This window comes from Henckelia pumila, chromosome 2 (genome assembly GCF_033568475.1).
Source record: "Henckelia pumila isolate YLH828 chromosome 2, ASM3356847v2, whole genome shotgun sequence".
NCBI lineage: Eukaryota > Viridiplantae > Streptophyta > Magnoliopsida > Lamiales > Gesneriaceae > Henckelia > Henckelia pumila.
In genome coordinates, this window is record NC_133121.1 from 111607728 (window position 1) to 111626745 (window position 19018).

The 19018-nt window shown below is 32.9% G+C and overlaps 1 protein-coding gene across 1 annotated transcript; it reads left to right on the forward strand.

The window, feature by feature from the left end:
- Positions 1 to 7825: 7825 nt before the first annotated feature.
- On the forward strand, positions 7826 to 10058 carry LOC140883399 (leucine-rich repeat protein 1-like). Its single transcript, XM_073289848.1, has 7 exons — positions 7826 to 8083; positions 8193 to 8325; positions 8488 to 8559; positions 8804 to 8947; positions 9127 to 9207; positions 9499 to 9551; positions 9859 to 10058. The coding sequence occupies exons 1-7, from the start codon at positions 8005 to 8007 to the stop codon at positions 9897 to 9899; spliced, it is 603 nt and encodes a 200-aa protein (XP_073145949.1). The 5' UTR covers positions 7826 to 8004; the 3' UTR covers positions 9900 to 10058.
- The last annotated feature ends 8960 nt before the right edge of the window (positions 10059 to 19018 follow it).

Here is a 19018-nt window from a genome sequence, read left to right on the forward strand (position 1 = left end):
AATAAAAATCACAATTAAATATTTTTACCTCTTCAAGCTAAGGCTTGATTATGGACTCCAACAGATTAAATCTGCTTTTGTTGTAAATCCCAGGAACCGATGACTCGCTCGATCAATCTCCGGAATTAGGTCCACGAATAGAAAACAGAAACCCTCTGATTGATTGCACTAGAAATCAATCAAATGTTTATCGTAGAGAATAAACTGATTTGATCTGTCAATTCAGAATGTAATTTTTCAGAAAAATCACAGACTGAATTTTTTCAAAAGGGACAAGAGGAATTCGAAATTTCCCTAAGAAAATATAGATTGTGATTTTTGAAAATTTCTTGATAAAAAGTTATTATTTTCAAAACCTACACACATATATATATATAATTTCTAGACTGGATTAAGTTATAATTGTATTAAGACACTAACTCCTTAGGGCCCACAATCCATAACTTAAGCCCAACAAGCCAAGCCCGTTATTATAGAAATTAATATAAAATTCATCATGACTCCGATTGATAAACCAATTTCACCAATGTGCACAAAAATCATTTCTGCACCTTTTAAAGTCAAGATAATTTTTCTGAATCCGAATTCAGTGATTTTCAAAAATGTACATCCCTATGTCATTTTAAGAAATTCCACTCCCTTTAGTTAAGAAGTCCAACTTCTCTTTCATTAAATTTAACTCTTTAAATTTAACTATCTCAACGGGGTTTAGTAATCCATTACTTGTGTGACCCTCAATGGTTCAGGGATACAGCTAGCCGTGGGCTCACAACTCCTTGTGACTCGGAACAACGATTTCCGACTTGCCCAACGAATCATGGTAAGAGCGTCTAGCAATATCACCCCATGATTCCCTAGGTATCACTGATAGTGCCTGCAAAAACCAGTAAGTTTTGGTTAGCGTACAGTACAGTCCCTTCATCCATATATCCCGATCAAATCAACAACCATTGGTACATCGAGAGTCGTTCGAGATTCGATAACTATGCAACGCATCTTGAAGATCAAATAGTGACATCGCATGTGCTACTAGGAAACCAAGTAACCTAAATCACATCCAGTACTCTGGCCAGATATTTGTCACACTAATATCTCCTCAGATCGCATAGGATATCCACACTCGCAAGCGTGTGGTGAATCCTTGACAACAAAGCATCGACTCCTATATGTGTCGTAACTGTACCCAATCCCGACACATGATGACCCCTTAGAGTCGGTAAACGAGTCAAAGTACAGTACTAGCATATAGAGTCTCAATGATGTTTCAAGTAGTAAGGACTAATGGTGTACAACCAAAACTTTGGACTTATCCACTCAAATAATAATAACCACTTGGAAAGTTCGAATAGGGTAGTTCGATCATTCATCATATGAATATCCATTTGCATGCTTTGAATATTTCATGTTCATTACCAATGAAACGTGATACTTGGCATCACAAATGCTAGTCTCAATCTCGAGCGATCCTTATCCTTATTAGCGGACGACTCAATTGACTAGGAACTGTTTAGAATATACAGTGACTATAAGATGTGTTTCATAATAGTGATCTCTCTTTATTCACTATCTCATCTTACATACACTATAGTATATTCAAGGTCTTTATCAAAACAACAATAATATATCACAATATAACAATATGAAGAAAGATAAAAAAAATGCCATTAATAAATGTAAATTATATTAAACAAAGATTGTTTATACATAGAGTCATAAAAGCCTTTAGCCACAAGTTGGCTAACCGGGAACCCACTCTTTCAATTGGAACATAGATGTTGATTGAGCTGTAAATTATCTTATTTGGTTTTTGTTTTGGTGGTTTGAACTTGGATCTTGAATAAGATATGATGATTTCCTGTTACAATTTTATATCATCTTGTTTTTGGTTTTATTTTTCTGGTTAGAACTTGAATATTGGATGTTTAGCAGTTGTTTGTTACTATGGTCGTGCATGTTGTTATTTTTCTCTAAGTTATTTAATCATACGTAATGCAGATTTCATTTTATCAAACAAGCAATGACTTGGTTTTATATTTTAAATTGAAGTATATATATTCGTTGGTAATCCCTTTATTAATGTCTTCATTTGTTTGTTAAATCTCAGGAAAAGTGCGCCAAATATAGAACAATGAGGCTAAAGCAAGATCACACTCACACAATGAGCCGGAGAGGTTATGCTCGTTTGAGTCACATTATGGTAAATATTGTTATTAAATTGTAAGGCCCGAAAATATTAAATTATTAATTATGGAATTTGAGAATTAAATTCCATATTATGGGCTAATATTGATTTAAGAAGTTATGAAAATGATAGATTTAATTTCCGAGCCGAAAATATTTAATTGAGAATTTACGGATTTTGTGATTTAAATTCCAAGAATTTTTAAATGAAAAGAATAAATATTGAATATTTATGGAATTTAAGATTAAATTCCATATTTCGGGAATTAAAGAAGATTAATTTTGAAGATACAACCCGATCAGAGACTGATTTGAAAATATCGAAGTTTGAAGGGCTAAAATGCAAAAGACCGGGATTATTTAATTAATTCAAATTTATTTAATTTTAATCTGAGTATATTTAATTTGAGAATATTTAGAGTTTCAATTTTAATTCTAATATTCTTAAATTATTTTGGATTTAAATTGAATTAAAACGAAGGTCGAGGACTGAATTGCAATTAATGAAGACTTGAGGGACTAAATTGCAAATATGCAATACATATCCGATTTTAACTTGATTATTCAGCATGATACGTGTATTTACTTCAGAATTCAGAAGTGAAGAACAGGGGAGCCGAAGTCTTCCTTTTCTTTTGAATTATTGATTTTCAAAACGCCGTAACTTTTGATCCGATCGTCCGATTTCGATTTCGAAAGATGTTCTGGAATCCTTGCGATGAGAACTTCGACTTGATGTAAGTATTTTATTATCTTGGCATGTTTTGAATATCAAAATATGGCAGAGATCAGATTATGAATTTATGTTTGTGTTCTTGAGTTGTATGTCGTTCGATATCGAAGCCGGATTGAAAATGAATTAAGGAATGAACTTGTTATGCTGTTATGAGGATTAGAATGATGTATTAATGATTTTAAATGGACGTATGAATTGGATTGAAGTTAAATAAGTTAGATTCAAATTCGATATTTCGTCGGTTACCGATTTTTAATCGCTACGCCGTCGATTTGTGTTTTTGAACCGTTTTGATAGCCTATGACTGAGTTAAGACATTGTTTGAAATGTTATCGATGATATAGCATTTTTATTTCTCAGTTTTGGATGAGTTTCGAAGGCTAACGACTCACGACATCGAGTTGTACCGAATAAGAAGAAGTAAGGTTTGAAATGAATTTGATTGAAGATGTGTTGATGATTTTGACTCGATTCTGAAATGATTGAATAGAATGAATATTGATATGAATGTTTTGATGCTATGTTTCAGATTTGGAGCGTTCAAAACAGAAGAAATACGAAGGTATAATGACGACATCACGAGTCAGGGACTTTGAAACTCAAGAGCGACTATTCTTGAGTTATCCCGCCAAAATCACATACGTATTTATTGTTTTGATTTGATTTTGATGTTGTCGATCCATCCCAGGTAGTGGATCTTTGATTTGAGTCGATATGATTATGATACGAGACTATATTGAATTGATTCTATGCCAAGGTTGCGGTTAACCTTATTTTCTAGCCCAGAATGGCTACGTTAGATGAATATTCATGTCAAGATCGGATACGAATCTTGATGGCAATGAAGTTGAATGAATCAATTCTTGATCGATCGAAAGAAGCGTTATTTACTATATTTCTTGAGTCGAGTTAAATAGAGTCGATATGATTTATTTAACGCTTTTGATATGTTGCTTATACTGAGATGATTTCTCACCGGAGTTTATCCGGCTGTTGCTTTGTTTTGTATGTGTGCATTGCAACAGATGGGGCAGGATCTAGTCTGAGAGGACGTTGATAGCTCGGGAGCAAGATTTAGCAAGTGTGAACTCGGGTTTTAAGTTGAAAAACTTGACATGAAACTTATGTTTTAGAAGCTCACTTTTGAGACTTGGTGTAGCTTGTAGTTTCATGCCTTTTGAGCTATTTATTTGATGTAATAAATGCATGATTTGATGTTAGGAACTTGATATATGAATGCATGCATGTTCTTAGATTTTATAACATGTTTTAGACTTGAATTTGATAGCTTGGAATGGATGGAAAGGATCAAGAATGGCTGCTGAAAAACAGGGTGAAATTCTGCCCAGGAAGCGCCCGAGCTGCAGTTTTTAGCAGCCCGAGCGCGAGCCTTCTGTTTTAGGAAAAATCAGGGGCGCCCGGGCGGTAGTTTTTGACTGCCCGAGCCCACCCCCCTTTGAAAAAAAAAAATATTGATCCTTATTCTTTCCTTATTAGATTAATGATGCTTATTCATTAATTGCCCCTTAAGATTTGAGATTAGCAACCCGAGGCCCCACAATTGTTTTGTTATATTCTCTAATTTAACACATATATAATGATATATGCGTCCTTTGAATTTTTTTCCACTTATATTTTTTTATATCTCTGTATTTAAAAAAAAAAACAAGTCGCAGATACAAATATCACAAGATCGCAAGTTTGGATTGAAGGTCACAAGAAGAAAAATGGTGAACCTAGTACTCAAGCTGTTAGAGAAAAAATGGTAATATAATTAATTTTTTTTAGATAGTCATAATAAAAAATGACCAGCCTAATTTATTGGATTTTTATTTTCTTTATCTTTTTTATTTGCAGAAAGAAATAGAAGAATGTCCACCCGAATCTCAAAACACATATAACATGGCTGAAGATGCAATCAACCTTGTGTTTGGCAAGGAAGCTCGGGGTAGAGTTCGGGGAATGGGCTTTGGAGTCACACCATCAAAAGTTGGAGTTTCTGTGCAACAAAGTGGATCTGTTACACAACTACGACAAGAAATGCAAGAAATGAAGTCCATGTTTTTACAAGAAATGCAAGAAATGAGATCTATGGTTTTACAAAATCAGCAAGAACAGGTTAGTAATTATACATAATATCTCGATCAATTTTTTTATGTACACTTAAATTCTTGAAATATCATGACAACATTTCTTGACACTATTTGTTTCTAAAATTAGGTTGCCAGTGGTGGAATTGGTAGCGGTGTTGCAAATGGAGTTGGTAGTAGTAGTGATATCAATATTGGTACCAAAAAAAGTGGTGATTTTGGTAATGCTACAAAACATGTAGCTACTGTTCAGGTAACTATCTTCAAATTACGTTTATAAATCACAAAATTTTTATAAAAATATAAGTTGTATAATTATTAACTTTTTATTATTTATTTGCAGTCAAATTTGAAGAATGTCGTCATTCATGGAGATATCCGTGCTAATACTAGATGTAAGTTGCTTCATTATGCTGTTGATGGATTAGTTGTAGGAGAAGAACGCATTGCATCCATAGATCCTAACGCAAAAGTGCACCACGTTGTTCTTGGTGGATCTTTTTGGAAAGTGTGGGTTGATAAGATTTTGGTTGAGAAGGTGGACCACCTAATTCGGCCAAATAATGAAATGCGAGTTCTTGATGACGCACTAGGAAGCACTGTCGCATGGTTATCTAAATTTGTAGTTTTGTCTGAGTGATATAGATTCTAGTTATTCGTGTTTTTATCCATGTTTTGGGTAGTATGATAAAAAAAACTCGAGTATTAACTCTCCAAATCAATCAGACTTGAAATTATGTTTAGTTTCTTGTAAAGATTTGCTTCTTTCATTTTCATGAATGAAATAAAAGTTTTTGTTTAGTTATGGTTTTCATTTCTTCGTTCAGTTTAGTGATGTTTTTGTTACAATCCAATCATACGAGGCAATCTATGATAAAATAGTGAGTTGTTGACTTCTTTTTTTGCGGCGTGCGAATGAGTGTCGCTAATAAACTTTTAACGGCGTGTATTGTGATCTGTTGATGTGATATTTTCGCAGCGTGCAATACATGTTGTTGTTGTTATTTTCTGCAGCGTGCAATGTACGCTATTGATGTTATTTTCCGCAGCGGACACTTGTACGCTGCGGATATGTTGTTCCGCAGCGTGCATATGCACGCTACGGATATGGTTTTACGCAGCGCATAGTGCACGCTGCGGGAAGTAATATCCACAGCGAAAACTGCGCGCCGTTGATGAGATAATTTGCAGCGCGCATTGCGCGCTGTTGATAGCGCTTTCCGCGGCGTACAATGCACGCGGTCAATAGCTTCGAAATTTTAACAACATTGAATTGTACAGCATTCATTGCGAGCTACGGAAAGCCAATTTGCACGCCGCGAAAAGCTGTTTTTGTTATAGTGCCCGTTCAGACCCGCCCCTCGCCATCCCTGCACCCAATGTGTTTTCATCAATATTAAATCTAGCTTTAAACGAAAAAATGGAGAAAGTGGTGCTCCCTAGAATTGGTGTTGTAAATGACGGTGGCGGCCGTCAATGATAGCTTACCGTCTTGGCGGTTTAGGTGGTTGAATTTTTTAATATTATTATTTTTATATCTAATCATATATAATTATGCATGCAATTTGTACACAAATTAAATAATGTTTATGCATAAATAATTTTCAGACCATATATTAATATAATTCACAAGATACAAATAAAAGATTCATCACCATAATAATTAATACTAAAATCGTAAAATCCTAATGTAATAATAGTTCTAGTGATCAGGAGATGACATAATTATATTGGATTCATTTCCTAGAAGACTACTTGAGTTACAACTTATGAACAAAATATTTTATATTGTCAAAACTTATCATGATAATTGATATTAGTTATTTCAAATTTGTAAAAACGGCCACGGCTTAATGGTACCCATTCCTCATATAATTAATTGAGAATTAAATTGAAGTCATGAAATAATTAAAACTCAATTTTTTTTATATTGAAATGATGGCAATAAGTGATTTTCAGATCATTAAATAATTAATTAACTACTAGTATCCCTCCCGTTGGAAAATCACATATCGCAAATAATACGACTTATAATAAAATTATTAAAATTCCCCTCGAATGAAAAGGTCATCGATCGAGTGAAAAAAAACTTTATAATAATTAATGAATACTTGGGCTGCATTACTCGTAGTCAAAATTGGTGTCTAGTCAAACACTCAATCAATGATCGGGTTGTCCATTTCCTCAAGTGGTAAGAATTTTCTTGTAAAATTTGTTCTTAAACAAGCTTTTTAATTATGAACGATTCAATTACATATTATGATTGATCTTAATTATCAGGAAAAACTGCAATTAAAATTATGGACGATTCAATTACATATTTTGATTGATCTTAATTATCAGGAAAAACTGCAATTTTAGTCTGAAATGTTTTTCATTTTGCGATTTCGATCATCTATATTTTCATATTTCAGTTTTAATCCTGCATGTTCCGATGTTTGGCAATTTCAGTCATTTTTATTCGAAAAATGCTTACGTCACACTATACACGTAAGCTCCACATCAGCGCCACATCGAAAAAAGAACCAAATTTGCCAACGAAATAAATAAAAACAACGGACTAAAACAAAATTTTAAAAATATAGATATCAAAATCGCAAAGTGACAAACCTATCTAACGAAAGAAAAACAGTTTTCCCTTTTTTTTTATTATATGCATGCTTGAGAGTTGAGATTATATCATTCGGACAAAATTTGATTGGTAAACGTGCACGTACATATTTGAGAAAACTTTGGACTTGTTTTAATATCGTTTACCAATAAATTTTATCCAGATGGTCCTCTAATTCGACTTTTACTAAGTCCATTAATATATTATAAAGTATAAACCCCAAGTGAATACGTACGTACATATATAGCACTCCACTACATACACCTGCATCAGCAAGAAAATCAAGAATACGTATATATATATATATTCTGCAGATTTCCGCATACATAATCTGTGAATCTTTCTTAGTTAATTTACATCATATATACACACACACCTCGATTATAATGTCGAAAGACTCGAAACTAATCGTGCTCTTTCTCGCGTTCACTCTAGCGCTTACATCGGTGGAATGCAACTCCGAAGGTAAACTCATTATATATATCGCACGCAATTTTTATGTCATGCACGACGTGTTCTTGTCCGCGACAACTTAACTAATTTTCGGGTTTAATTTTCTGGTGGAAACGAGCAGGAGATGCTCTTAATGCGTGGAAATTGTCCCTTAGCGATCCAAACAACGTGCTGGAGAGCTGGGATCCAACGTTGGTCAATCCTTGTACATGGTTTCATATCACTTGCAATTCGCAAAATAGCGTCATAAGAGTGTGAGTTTATGATCGATCTATATATATATGGCACTACGTACTGCTTAATTATATATATGGTTTCGCCATTACGATTCAATCCAATCAAGATATATGATGCAAGTTTCTATAGAAATTAATTAAACTAGCTGATGAGTACTTGGACGTTGTTTAATGTCAAAGGGACCTTGGAAATGCTAACTTATCCGGACCTCTTGTGCCTCAGCTGGGCTTCTTGGCTAATCTTCAGTATCTGTAAGAATAATGTCCATCGATTAAATTTTTATATATTAATTAATTTATATATCGACTATAAAAGCATTTAGCCAGTATTTGGAACAGTTTCTATGTAGCACGTCTCATAGCTGAGAAGTGTTTCTTAGAAGATTTCTCAATCACTACCTTAATCAAATTGAACACAGAATTTATTAATTAATTAATGCTTTTAATTTGTGGTTATATTAGTGCTGATATATACGATGTTTTTAAATTGTCGCAGGGAGGTGTATGAAAACCAGATTACTGGAAGAATACCAAGTGAGCTAGGAAATTTGACTCACCTGGTTAGTTTGGACCTTTACGATAATAAACTAAGTGGTCTGATCCCAGCATCTCTAGCCAATTTGAGATACTTGAGATTCTTGTAAGTTGATTAATTAATTTTATAATTAGTACATGTATCAATTTAATTTTACCTCTCTATATATTGTGAATAATGATCAAGACGCATTCCAAGCTTTATTAATAAATCGAATTTGAATAATTATGTAATTAATGAAACGAAGAATTAGTCAATGGTTTTGTTCTAATTAATGACGACAGGAGACTAAACAACAATAAGTTGATTGGGAGCATCCCAGCTGGAGTTCTTCAGCTCATTCAATGGGGTAGCTTGCAGATTCTGTAAGTTTTAATATATATATATATATATATATATATATATATATATATATAATTACTAATTACTTTTTAACAGATAATTAAATTTACAATTAATTAATTTTTGCGCTGATTAATTAATCGATTCGATGTCATGCATGTAAATACACACACACACACACACACACACACACACACACACATATATATATATATATATATATATATATATATAACACAAATTGATTTCATAATTATTATTTATGATTATATATTTATTTATTTATTTTGTGATAATATTAATTATTATCTCAGGGATGTGTCGTACAATAACTTGGCTGGAAGAACCCACCCTACCAAGGCGAAAGGTATGTTGCAACTTTTAGTTTAAAATTTTGAGTTTACAGTACATTTTACTTAATAAATAAACGCGCACACGCATATGTATATAAGCATGTAGTGTCCCTCTCAAAAAAAAAAATGTATGTAGTGTCACTAATTATTCGGTGGTTAAATTAAATATATATAGGCTACGCTTGATAAGTGATGAGATTAATAATATGTGTATTATTTTTGAGAAAGTATAGGATAAGTTTTAAGCAAGGATAACATTACAAAATAGAAATTCCCGTTTGGCGACTAATATATTGTTCATGTTGTTTTTTTTGGACGCAGGTCTCGCAATTACATCTATAGTTCAAGATCCAAAAGCTTAAAGTGTAAACTTGCACTAGTGTGTCAAATTAAAGAACCGTGTCGCAATAAATTATCAAGTGTTCGATTATTGTGTGGTAAAATGCAATTAACATTGTGATCAAATTGAATGTTTCAAGGTACCGTATACATTAATAAACTCGATGATGCTACACTCGAAATCCATGGTTTGAAAATTAGCCTTTACGTTTGAGTGAATTTATACGAAGGATTTAATCAAAATCCATCAAATCTACGTCCAAATGAAAAGTAAAATTTAATTACTTCCAAATATATTCATGAGACCATCCTACACTTCTTATATATGTACACGCACACACAATATATACATATATATAAGTAATGCTAGATATATACCTCGGTGTACACCTTGGTTTACATCATTCCTTATTAATTATAAAAATTTTCTTGATCAATTAGATATTTATTTCTTATCATGGGTATTTTGCAATTAATGAGGGAAATTAGGAAAATTTTAAGTAAGGGTGTAAACCAAGGTGTACACTACAAGGTGTACATCTAGAATTTATATATATATATATATATATATATATATGACTTTTCAGCTGCCCAACAATATTTTTCCACCTCGTTTCCGACCACTAAAATTCGGTATCGGGTTTTAGTTTTTTTTTATTATTTTTCGCATAACTAAGACACGGTACCGGATTTTAGTGGTCGGGGACGAGTTAGACATCATTGGTTGGGCTGCTGAAAATTTATATATATATATATATATATATATATATATATATATATATATATATACGCGGTGTACACAAAATCTCTGCACACCAGTGTGCAGGGGATCGTTGTTATATATATATATTCAATAGGTGAACGTCATATCAACAGGTGCTCACTTAAGTGCTCACGATAGTTGTTGTTTTATATATATATACAATAGGTGAACGTCACATCAACAGGTGCTCACATAAGTACTGCTCACGATAGTTGTTCATCATATCAAAACTTTATATGTATATACACCTTGAGGTTGCGTATATAGTAATTACATGAGACAAATGCATTGCTTGTGTAAAGTTCTCCAAATACAAACATGATCAAAATTTCCCTACTTGTAAAAGTAAATGAAAAACAAAACATCATGGAAACAAGTACAAATGTACTCAAAGACTTGAAAAGTGAACTTCGAAACGAAAATTTCCAACAAATTCAAATTGATTGGAATGCTGCGTGACATCGGATAAGATCTAAAATTTGGACAAATTTTGATTGCAAAAATGTACACTATTTTTTTTCGTTGTTGTTGACTTTGTCCTTATTAGCAAGTTGAATCAAATATGTGGAATTATTTAACCTGGTCAGCCGCCCTTATCGTTTACCTATAAAACATAAATTGCATCCAGAAGGGTCCTCTAATTTAGCGTTGAATACGTACTAATGCATGCAAAAGTTCATATTTTTATAATTTTATAAATAAACCCAAATAAATGCGTACAATATAGTAAGCAAGCAAGAATATTAAGAATATTATGTAGTGAAACTGAACACAAAAATCAAGGTTTTGAAATAAATATTTGTGTAATTGGGATTTGATTAATTAGTACTTGTGTATTTTAATTGGAGCAGGGCGTTGTCTTCAAACAAAATTAGTTGAGAAATACCAAGTGTGCTAGGAAATTTGAGTCATGCACCTAGTAAGTTTGGACCTTTACGATAGATAATAAATTAACTGGACCTTTATACGTTGTATAATTACTAGGTAATTAAAACTTAATAAAGATGTTTTCTTCTTCTTTTATAATTTTTCAAGAATCAATACTGTATATTGTTTTCTATGACAAAAATGATATCCACTCATGACCATGCTTTTTCTTCCTCTTCTTTAAATTTTTGTTCCCTGAATATAATAATCAAATATACTTAGAAAAAAGTGCTGATCCACGACAAATACAATTTTTTTTCTCAATATTATTTTATTTAATAAACACACATGAATTACTAGTGACACTTTCTTCTAGCATTTGGCAAGAAGTTAAAGCTTAATTTTAAAGAAAATACAAATTTGAAGTTAGATAAAAAAAAATTTGTATTCGGTTGGAAATATATATAAAAAAGGAAAATAGAGTGTATATTTGCAGTGTGCCAAAGAACTAACTGCATTTTATCCACACAAAAAAAAAAAAAAAAAACCTAACGGCATGTGTCGAAATGAAATATCAATAATTGATCAACAAATAGTTCCTTAGAAGTTGTAAGCATAATAAAATATGCTCGATTATATTGTGCATTAATATTGTGATTTGTGGTTCTTACATTTTTCATGTATTGATTTTGGGATTCATTATCATGGTATATTCCGAATAAATGCAAGCATGCCTTTGCGAGTCGAAAACAAGAGAAGTGCTACCCAGCCTTTTTTTTTTTTTTTCTGCTTTTTTTTTAACGAATAACAAAGAAGTGCTTTCAAGAATATTTCGCAACCACTACCATATGCATGTAATGATAAACATTGTGAATGAATTGAATATTCCGTCGTTCAAATCATTATCCAAATCAAATATTTTCTTCCAAACACATGCAACTTACACTACAACAAATCTTGGTATCAACAACACTCAAAAGATAATGGTTTTTTTCAAAAAACTGTTGTCTTTTGACTTTTAACTACAGTTTTAGTAAAAACTGTTGTGGTTGGCTATATTTTAATGAAAAAAAACAACGGTCTATGTGCATTTTTTTTGAAGTCTACGACAACAAAATTTTAAAACCGTTGTCTTCTTATGTTGTCTTTTCTTTATTTAGTTTTTTTAAAAAATAATTATGCCAGATCATTAATTTTCTCAACCCCTTTTCCATCAATAAAAAATAAAAAAAATTTCTCAACACTTCTGTTCCTCCTCCTCGCGCTCTCCCGACTCTCTCAAAACCCAACCCTAGCCGCCGCCCACTTCTCACCGTCGATTTGCTGCCACCGGCATCGGAAATTTGTGTTTGGAGCTAGAATTCGATTAGAGATCATGTTGAGCTTCATTTTGATGTCAATATATAAAGGAATGGCGACATGAAGCTTCGAAGCCGTCACCCCTGTTCGACCATAGTTACCCGGTATTGAAACTTCATCCATTCATTTGAAATTCGATCTACAAGTTTGAGATCTTAAGTTGGCGTTAATGTAAACACTACAAGAAATTTTTTCTCATTCGGAGCTTTCTCGGCAGCGGGCTTCTTCTCTGCTAATTTTTTTTCTCTTTCTTGGCCGCCATTGCTATCTTACACTACCAGATATGGATTTTTGAATTTACTGAAAATGGATGGTGTTTTTTGTTTCCTTGTTTTCTTTGTTGCGAGAATGGTGAATCTAGTTCTTCGTGGTATTTAATTTAACTTGTAGTTCTCTTTTTTATGGGTTTTGCAGTGTTTCAAGCTTTGTAGCGACTGCTTATACAGCAAAGTTGTAAGGTAAAAGGGTACAATGTGTTACATTGTTTCAAATTGCGTACCACGCATTGCACTTTCCACACACAAATCGTGGTGCTGGTGAAGGATGAGGTCTTAACTGCACATCTGTGAAATCATTCCTCTCTGCTGCATCCGAGCAGAGCTCTCGTTTGTGTAGAAAGCTTTTACTGGAAGCTGGGATTCAGATGTTCTTGTCACAGGCCATGGTTTGAAGCTTTATAGACGTTGTGCGTGAAATTAAATGTGCTAGTTTTGAGTCATTTTTGTCTAAAGTAATCGATTCTTTTGGTACTAACTTATTTGATGCAACATAATTTTGGTTTTGGTGTGCAATGGTGTTCTATAAAAGCATTTCTCTATTATCCAGGCTGCGTTCACGAGCCGAAAGTACTTTTAGAAACTTGGCTGCTCTCTATATTTCTCTTGCAGTTGTGTTCATGTACAAAGTACAGAAGATGCGTAATAATTGATTTTATATGGTAAAATTGATGTGTTTATATGTTGTATAAACAATAGATTCAGCAGCCAGGTTTCAGCACTTATGTTCGCTGGCTTCAAATCCAAACCTCCTCTAATGTTGTAAGCATTCTGTCAGTAAGCAGTTATTTAATTTGTAGTTCCCAATTAGATCAGTGAACATGAGATGATCATTATACTGAGGGAGCTGAGATAATCAAGTTCCCAAATTGTATTCAATTTATTCTTTTGTACCTATTTTGATAATATCATTATGTGATGTAGCTATTTGTTGTACTATTAATAGATTTGATACGTTCACATAAAAGAGATTTTGCTTGATTTCTCTTCTTTGGTTTGCACTTGAAACACGTTTACCTCATTGATGGTAAGAGACTAAATTTTGGTATTAATTTCCTTTTTTTCCCCCTTCTCTGCTTGCCTTCCCCTTTCTTTCAGGTACAGGATTGAGCAGGAGCTGGGTACAGAATTAAAACAAATTCTCCTTTTATTGATCAAGTTGTCTACTGTCAGTGATACCTGAACCATATGGTGGTGAGTTACTCGAGCATTTTCTATTTAGATGATGTACCATTTCCTAGTGTGTCGAGGTGGTTCTATCAAGACTTATATGTCTCTCTCATTTAAATTTTCATGTATGTTCTTAGGATACCAAATAAATATTGGGGGTTTCCATGTTCTTGATTATGTTTTTGTGCCACTCAGTCAAGATGGAAACCTACGATGGTTCATTTGGTACCTGGAGGCTTGGATATCTGGATTGGCTTGGGTAATTGGGAGACTGCTTTATTTTTTGAAAGCACGATCAACCAAAAATCTGGGGTTTTCTCCATCATTGCATCTAATGTGTTCATTGTGTGCTGTACTGCTGTTCATGTTTTTTTTGGTAGTTTTTCTTTTATTTATGTCAAGCTGTTACATACACTTTGCTTGTATTCTCTTGCTATAATGTGTTTTGCTGATCATCAAAAAATTGAGTAGGTTTTTCTGACGTAGTTTTGAATTGTATCATTATTCAGCTAGTAACTAACAGTTGGAAGAATCTTGAACAGCTTAAGTGGGTTTCGTGTTTTTTCCTGTTTCCACTATAAGACTATTTCATTCCTAAATCTTTGGGCAATGGATGTAGCCAGTGTTTGGAAATGCATAAAATAAAATGATTATGGACAGTTCATAATCATTTTTGTTTCAGTATTTGCAAACACTATGTTGAACATGGAAACTAAATTTGATTCGAGTATGATCAATAATTTAAGAATGAATGCAGAAATCCTACCTCTGGCTCTGGGCTCAACTTATAGTGAATTTAGTCTCAGAAAATCGATTTTTGAGTGGCCCCTCGAGGAAATTTCACAGTATATGTTGGCTGTGAACTGATGTTTAATGTTGTTTATCAAGGATTTTTCCTCACATTCGTATACCGCTCATTTGTGGGCTTGAAGAGTCTAAATATTTTATTTTATTTTTCAAAGAATGTTTCTCCAAAATATTATTAATAGTATTATGTTTCAGAAGTCTTCCAAGCCATGACAAATATAATAACAATTTATTATTGTTATTAGCGAAAACCTAGCAATTATACACTAATATATATTATTATAAGATTGAGAAGTGGGTTTTATTTAACTTGAATATAAGATTGAGAAGTGGGTTCCATATGCTCGTTAATATTTATTTTTGTTGTCCATGGGCTTTATTTTACTTTAATGGTCAATGTTGTTGCTGATCGATATGCTAAGATTGAGAAGTGAGTTTTTTGTACTTGTTCACTTACATGTAATCTCAATTTATTTGCAACATGTGTGTTTTCTGTACATGGTTTTACTTGGTTTTAAAGAATCAAAATTGCCCTCAGATTTGCTAGTCTTCTCAAATTTTTACACGCTGGAAATCCAAATTTCAATCCCTTCATTGTTCACAATCTGGATGCTGCCCATATATTGCTTGTGGAGGTCTTTTAACTAATTTTCCAATTCTGGTATTATTGTATAAAGTTATTGTTTGTTGAAATTTATGAACTTATCATGCAGGACTATAACCCAAAATTCTTGGTATGATCACTGGTGGTGTGTCCAGCCCTTTTTGATACTTTCTTACCGATCGAAAAAATGTGTTTGCATCGTAGGTGAAGGGTTTTGTCACCAAAATGGAGGAGTACATGGGTGCCTGCGATTGCATTTTAACTAAGGTATAACAATCGAGACCGTAAATAAACTTCCCCTCCCCTGTATATCTCCATGGATAAGAAAAGGAGCATATTTATTGGAAACAATCGATGTTTGACTAATGAAAATTTGAATTATCATTACTTCAAATTCGCAGATTTTTTGGAAGGAGTCATTCTTCTATGGTCAGGCCAATCGGGATCATCTTGTCAAAATAGCAAGGGTATTAACAAATTAGAATAACAATTTCTTCTTACTTTTAATTAATATATTGGACTGATTTAAGAACACTCGTTCGTAAATGTCTGTGTGTTTTGATAAGAGTATATCTTACTAGCATTTTGTATAATTCATAGTGTGCCTCCTGCGTTACTTGTTCGGTTTCTTAGAGAGCACCGATCAGAATGGGCCGATCACGGTGTTTGATGTGTCCATTTGTTTTTTGCATTCTGTTAAGGGTCTAAATCAGTAGACAAAGTCTTTGAGTTGAGATGAGTAGCACTGATGGAGATACCACATATGCTAATTTTTTTAGTGGACAGTGAACTGAAAGGGAGTTTCGCTGACCTATCGATTCACGAATATGGAAGCATTGTGGTTAAGAAATTGATGGGTGCAAACAGAGGGAAACATGAACCTCGAATTATCAACGAGATAATCGGGAGTCCAAGGTTCTTGTATGTCGTAGTAAATCCTTGTGGATAATCTGTTCTTGAATGTTCCAAAAACTACTCTAAGGATGGTATAACAATACTCGTCTTTGTTTCTATGTTTATGGTCTAGCTAGCTCTAACTAAACAATCAATACAACTTTGTACAATCTTGTAGGGAAAACTTCTCAAGACTTTGAACGATCTGATCTGCCAACACTCCTAAGCCCCAACTGCTAGATAAGAATTGAAAGAGGGGTCATATCTTCTTGCCGAGAAATAATGCTTCCTTTCTATTTGGCTTCTGTCTTTGTTTCAATATATATTTCCTCTCTCAATTATTCAATATTTTCATGATTAGTTCATAGCTCTATTTTTTAGTATGCATTAAATTAAAATTCAAATTTTGAGTGATTTGTTATACTTAAAAATTATATATTAAATTTTATTTTTGAAATTTTAAATTTTGATTGATTTATAATATTAAAAATTTGTATATTAAATTTATTTTTTTTTTGTTTTTTATTTGACAAATGACAACGGATTTTCACCGTTGTCGTATGTATGTAAAACTGTTGTTGAAGATCCTGTTATTTAAAAGACAAGCCCAAAGACAACGGTTTTTCACTCAAGCGACAACGGTTAAAAACTGTTATCTTATGTCTCAAAAGACAACGGATGTAAACTGTTGCAGAACCGTTGTCTTATGCCTCCAAAGACAACGGATATAAACGGTTGCAAAACCGTTGTGGTATGCTACAAAAGACAACGGATATAAACTGTTGTCGTAGGGCATGCTTTTTACAACACCTACAATTACAACGGTTTTATTCCCCCCCTACGACAACGGATAAAATCCGTTGTCGTTTTGCGTTTTTCTTGTAGTGGTCACTGAATTAAGGTTTACACTTATTTGGATTTAGGGTATTTGATCAATCCAATGATTCTAAAAATTTGAAATAATATGGTTTTGTAAAAAATATGACTTAAAATCGAAGATGATAAACTTGAAATCCATGAAAATTAGTCAAACAAATTGAGTGGATTTGTATGAAAGATTTGAAACAAAACCTAAAGCTTAGACGAGGAGATTCAAATCTTGCAAGAAATATACACTGTATAGTATGAATCATAGTATACAATATTAAACGCAACACACGACTCTGTGCTCTAACTTTTACAATTCATAGAATGAAATACATGAATTTTTGTCTAAATGGAGGTTTATGCATATGCTTGTATGAAGATCGTTTCCTAGTGCTGCACATAAAATGCAGACATGAAAAATCTGCTAAACAAGTACCTATTTCTCAAAAAAAAAAACACTATGTATAGACGTATATGCGATCTTCCATAATCTTCAATATGACTGCTTCAAAATCTTATCACCAAAAAATGGAGTTCAGCATTTTCAGGCAGGTGTGGACCATACGGCATGTAAAAATCAGCTACATATCCAAAATCTTCAGAAAAACGGTATGGATGGAATATTGGGTACATGTCCTTCAATCTACTAAAATTCAAGTTCCACGCAGGAGAAAATCTATCCACTGTAATGAACCTAATCATATGTACTTGAAAAATCTCAAAACCATTATCATATATTTGGATCCAACCAATGCACTCAATCCACCACAAAGAGTTAATGCGGACATGTATAACAATGCAAGTTTTAGAAAAATCAACAATGCATGACAAACACATAATCTAGAAAACATAGCATGATATAGTGACGGTTCATTGGCCCAAATCTCACCAAATTAAAGAAGATGGCTATGTGTACGTTAGACCCATTCATTTGTCTTTTCAACCAATCATCAAGAACAACTACCCATATATATTACAGCCTAGAGAATACAAAACATCATCATTTTTTTGTATGTTGGGATTGGTGTCGGAAGTATGACTCAGAAGAGAAAAACAATAATTATGAACTAAATACCTATTGGACAGAAACCCACAACACATGAAATTAAAATAATGAAAAATATAACCGAAAAAAAATGTCACAAATCGATCCCCTCAATCTGAAATTTCTAATGTGCATGTTATGTCATTTTTTCATGTGAAGAGGACGGCTAATGAAGTGACGTACTCCTTACTCAGTCCTTAGCCAATTGCATTATTTTTATTGGGTATTGTATGAGAGTTTTACATCTAGACTGGATAATATTGTAACAAAAGACCTCTATTAACGAATTATATTCTTGGTCTTGTTATTTTCACATTTTTCATTTTTGATTTCGTTAAAAGTAAATTTGCATGTTTAGTCCTGTAACTTGCATTCTTTTTTATTTTTAGTCCTATTAAAAAATTCACATTTAGTTCGGTAATTTGCATTCTTTTTTTATTTTAAGTCCTGTTAACATTGAATTTATATTTTTAGTCTTGTAACTTTTTTTT